Source organism: Chrysochloris asiatica, unplaced genomic scaffold (genome assembly GCF_000296735.1).
Source record: "Chrysochloris asiatica unplaced genomic scaffold, ChrAsi1.0 scaffold00325, whole genome shotgun sequence".
NCBI classification, from domain to species: Eukaryota; Metazoa; Chordata; class Mammalia; order Afrosoricida; family Chrysochloridae; genus Chrysochloris; species Chrysochloris asiatica.
Window position 1 is genome coordinate 2,413,395 of NW_006408843.1, and position 5,195 is coordinate 2,418,589.

General features: G+C 37.6%; 1 protein-coding gene across 1 annotated transcript in view; it reads right to left on the reverse strand.

Annotated features, from left to right (window-relative positions):
* C6 (complement component 6) overlaps nucleotides 1–5,195 on the reverse strand; it is a 190,146-nt gene that overhangs the window by 89,394 nt on the left and 95,557 nt on the right. Inside the window, exon 8 of the mRNA XM_006875400.1 lies at nucleotides 3,001–3,123. Coding sequence (XP_006875462.1) covers nucleotides 3,001–3,123 — 123 coding nt within the window. The remainder of the gene's footprint in view (nucleotides 1–3,000; nucleotides 3,124–5,195) is intronic.

Genomic DNA, 5,195 nt, shown 5'->3' on the forward strand with positions numbered 1-5,195 from the left:
TACTGGTGATTGGAATGCAAAGGTTGGGAGTAAAGAGGAAGGATCAGTGGTTGGAAAATATGGCCTTGGTGATAGAAATGATGCTGGAGATCGCATGATAGAATTCTGCAAAATCAATGATTTTCTCACTTCAAATACCTTTTTTAGACAGCATAAGAGATGAATATACACATGGAGCTCACCAGATGGAATACGTCGAAATCAAATTGACTACATCTGCAGAAAGAGACAATGGAAAAGTTCCATATTACCAGTGAAAACAAGGCAAGGGGAAGACTGTGGAACAGACCATCACTTACTCATATGAAAATTCAAACTGAAGCTGAAGAAAATGAAAACAAGTCCATGAGACCCAACATATGACCTTGAATATATTCCACCTGAATTTAGAGATCATCTGAAGACCAGACTTGATACATTAAACACTCAACACTGATGACCAGAAGAGTTGTGGGAAGACATCAAGAACATCATACATGAAGAGAGCAAAAAGTCATTAAGAAGACAAGAAAGAAGGAAAAGGTCAAAGTGGATGTCAGAAGAGACACTGAAACTTGTTCTCTGGTGTAGAGATGCTAAAGCAAATGGAAGAAATGAGGAGGTCCAAGAGCTAAGCAGAAAATTTCAAATATCAGCTCGAGAAGATAAAGACAGATATTACAACAAAATGTGCAAAGATCTGGCACAGAAAACCAAAAAGAAAGAACACGATCAGCATTTCTCAAGCTGGGGGAACTGAAGAAAAATTCAAGACTTGAGTTTTGTTATTGAAGGATTCTCTGAGCAAATTATTAAATAATGCAGAAAGTATATCAAGAGAAGATGGAAGGAATACACAGAGTCACTGTACCAAAAGGAAATGGTTAATGTTCAACCATTTCAAGAAGTAGCATATGATCAAGAGCGAATGATACTGAAGGAGGAAGTCCAAGGTGCATTGAAGGAATTGGCAAAGAACAAGGTACCAGGAATTGATGGAATACAAATTGAAATCTTCCAAGAAAGTCAGGCAGCACAGGAGGTACTCACTTATCTATGCCAAGATATTTGGAAGACTATCTGGCTGACTGATTGGAAGAGATCCATGTTTGTGCCCATTCCAAAGAGAGGTGACCCAATGGAATGCAGAAATCATTGGGCAATCTCTTTGATATCCCATGTGAGTAAAGTTTTACTAAAAGTAATATAGAAACAGCTGAAACCATACATTGGCAGAGAACTTCCAGAGGTTCAAGCTGGATTCAGAAGAGGCCGTGGCATGGGGGATATCATTGCTGACGTCTGATGGATCTTGGTTGAAAGCAGAGAATATCAGAAAGATGTTTACCTGTGCCATGACTATTCAAAGGCTTTCGATTGTGTGGATCATGACAAGCTATGGACAACATTGTGAAGTATGAGTATTGTGGAACACTTATATGTGCTCATGAGGAATCTGTACAAGGACCAAGAGGCAGTTGTTCGTACAGAACATGGGAACACTGAATGGTTTAAAATTAAGAAAGGTGTGCGACAAGGTTGTATTCTTTCACCATACTTACTCAACCTGTAGGTTGTTGTTATGTGCCATGGAGTCTGTTCCAACTCATAGTAACCCTGTACATGTTTCCAAGGCTATAATATTACAGGAGCAGATAGTTTCATCTTTCTCCTGTGGAACACCTGGCAGTTTTGAACTGCTGTCCCTCAGGTTCGAAGCCCGATTTGTAAACATTACACCTGTATACTGAGCAAATAATCTGAGAAGCTGGGTTCTATGAAGAAAACATGGCATCAGGACTGGAGGAAGACTCATTAACAACCTGCGACATGCAGATGACACAACCTTGTTTGCTGAGAGTGAAAAAGACTTAAAACATTTACTGATAATGATCAAAGAGCACAGCCTACATTTCTTTACATTGAGATGTATGGATTACATCTCAATGTAAAGAAAACAAAAATCCTCACCACTGGACCAGTAATCAACATTCTTATCAATGGAGAAAAAATTGAAGTTGTCAAGGACTTCATTCTTCTTGGATCAACTGTCAACAGGGAGCAGTAGTCAATAAATCAAACGATGTCTTGCATTTGGCAAATCTGCTGCACAAGACCTTTTTAAAGTGTTGAAGAGCAAACATGCCAGCTTGAGGTCTAAGGCGCACCTGCCCTAGCCATGGTATTTTCAGTAACCTCATATGCATGTGAAAGCTGGGCAGTAAATAAGGAAGACCATAGAAGGATTGATGCTTTTGACTTATGGTGTTGGAGGAGAATATTGAAAGTGCCATGGGCTGCCAAAAGAGCCAACAGATCCATGTTGGAAGATGTTCAGCCAGAGTGCTCCTTGGAGGCCAGGATGGTCAAACCTCGTCTCTCATACTTCCAACATATTTTCAGGAGTGACCAGTCTATGAAGAAGTATATCATGTTTGGAAAAGAGGAAGACCCCAACAAGATAATTGGTCAAGTGGCAGCATCAATGAACTGAAGCGTGGCACAATAGTGAGGTTGGCCCAGGATCGGGCTGTGTTTCGTTCTGCTTTGCATAAGGTCGCAGTGATTCAGTATCAACTCTATGGCACCTAACAACAACAACAACAACAACAATACTTGTATTTCCATAGTTTTTTTTTTTTTCTTTTAAAATATCTCCCTTGGACTTTGATTAATCTATATTTTCATGGCTATTTATATGCTTGCTTATTTTGTAAGCTCCTTGACAGGAGAACCTGGTTCACACCCATTTTTACTTCATAATTGAGTTATAGAGTTCTGATCATAAATAACTGTTTGTTAAATCAAGTACTCTAAGTGTATGACAAATAAAACCTTACAAATTTCCTTTTTAAAGTAATGGTAATGATTTTTAATTTGTGCTTCCCCCTGCCACAGAAAGATGGCTCTATCACAAAATAAGTGAAAATTCAAAATTAGCACAGACATATACCTATGATACTTAAGTTACAACTGGCATCAGGACATGTCAGATGAGCTACCAAGCAAGACTCCTGTTACCTTCATACTTCTCTGACAGCTTGTTTGTTGTACACTGGTGTACTACTTTTTTTTTCTTGACAAAAAGAAAGCGTTTTGTTGTTTCAGTCTTGACACAGTTTTGGGATTCTTCCTCTGTTAAACCTAGGAAATGGAGCAGAATCAGAAAATATTGAGAATACATTATTCAGAATTCAGAGATGAGAAGCTTGAGATGCTGGCCACTTTGTCAGTTAATTTTTATTTATTTCAGATACTACATGTCAATCTCCATCTTCCCCAATTCCCATAAACTTGAGTGATTGATAGTTTTATCTACAGATTCAGTCCACAATGATCTTGAGCAGGAAAAGGTCCACTGAGTCCCTGCCATTTCTACCTTTAAAATTAACACTGAGAAAATGCATGAAGTCACCATGGTCCATCCCTTCTGAATGCTATTTGCCTCTCTCTGATAGACCACTAACCTTTCACTTACTCATGGACACTGCACCTGTGTAGCCTGTAAATAAAAAGATTAAGGCATGCTTTGTTTCCCACTCCACTGCCAGGTCTACTTACTGGACCTACTTTATGATTCTCAGAGACCTGTTGTTTTTCAGGAAATAAAATTCACCACATTGACTTCAGTTATTTCCTGTTTATCACCTAAAAGGTAAATCTTGTTGGTCATCTGTTCTCTCTTCCTATCCATTCATTTTTGCACTTCTCTAGGCTTCTTCTTCCTAATACAACGGATCACTGTATTCTTCTTTCCAAAGCCCTTTTATTTACTGTCGGAAATTCTGACTTCCTGACCTATGGAATCCTATTTTCAATTGCCTTACTGATTGTTCTACTCCCTTGCTTTAATTCTAAGTAGCAAAAATTTCAAACATTTTTTTACTCTCCACAAAGCTCTATACCATGTATCTCTAGAACTACAAACTTACCTATGGCTTCCTTTACCTTTTTGTCCCTCACTCTAGTTAAGATGAGTAAATATTTAAAGTGTTCACTAGTCACTGTCTTCCTTCTTCCTACTTTTGGAATTTATTAATGTATTTTCTACAAAAATTTAGAATTCTCTTTTGGACTTTGAGCTTCATACTGAAGCTGTTAGTTGGAATCTTCATATTCTACTGTGTTCTGTAAGACCATTCTTTGTTCTTAATGATCCTTATAAAAGAGCTATTAGTTATTGAGCACTCACTATGTACCAAGTACTTCGATAAACTCTTTGACACTTGGTGTTCTGTTTTGAAAGGTTATCATACTGTCCTTTCATGATCACTTGCTTGACATTGAATAATGTCTGCTGTATAGAACCTTCTTTAACTATGTTTCAACTAGGTGGGATATCTTTGGAGATTAGTATCTGCTTGACTCAACAGCACTTAACAACAACAACAACATCAAATCTAAGAATCCTAGTGTGGCACTGTGGGTTTATGCACTAGATTGTAAAGTCATTTGAACTGCAAGGTTTGTGGTTCAAGCTCACCAACTGCTCCTTGGAAACCCTATACAGGGTTGCTATGGGTCGGAACTGACATGACAGAACTCAACAATAGTAACAATATCCAGTCTAAGTATGACATCCACAAATCTTAATGGCAAGGCAGTTGAGCACATAACTACAGATGAATAACTTTTATTTCCTGACAAATGTTCAGAATTGTAACCAACAATCCAGTGAAGTAAAATTTGTGAAGAGCTACTCAAAATGTCTCAGGAGTTACCCCTGTGAAGCCATTTGTTTGCTTTATTTGATGTCAGTAATTAAGTGAAACACAGAGCAGGGAAATGGTTCTGTATATCTATAGACTAAGTTGGCATGGTCTATCTGTGTAATTTAAGAAAAATCAATGCTTCCTCTTCTTTAATAGTTTCCAAAGCCACATGACCCACTGTGTAAAATACCAAAGTTAAAATGCAGTTCTTTTGGTGTTTAATAAAATATTGTCCTAAAAAACACAAGTACATGAGAGATGGGGCAGATATTGAAGCACCTTAGAGTAAATTATGGTGTTGATGAAGAATATTGAATATACAATGAACTGCCTTAAGATTTAACAAAACAATCATGAAATAAGTATAGTGAGAATGCTCCTTAGAAATGATTATGGTAAAACTATGTCTGATGTATTTTGGATGTGCTATCATAAGGGACCAGTCTCTGAATTCATTTTGTTGTTATATTTGAAACCATGGTACTTTCAATATTCTCCCTTATG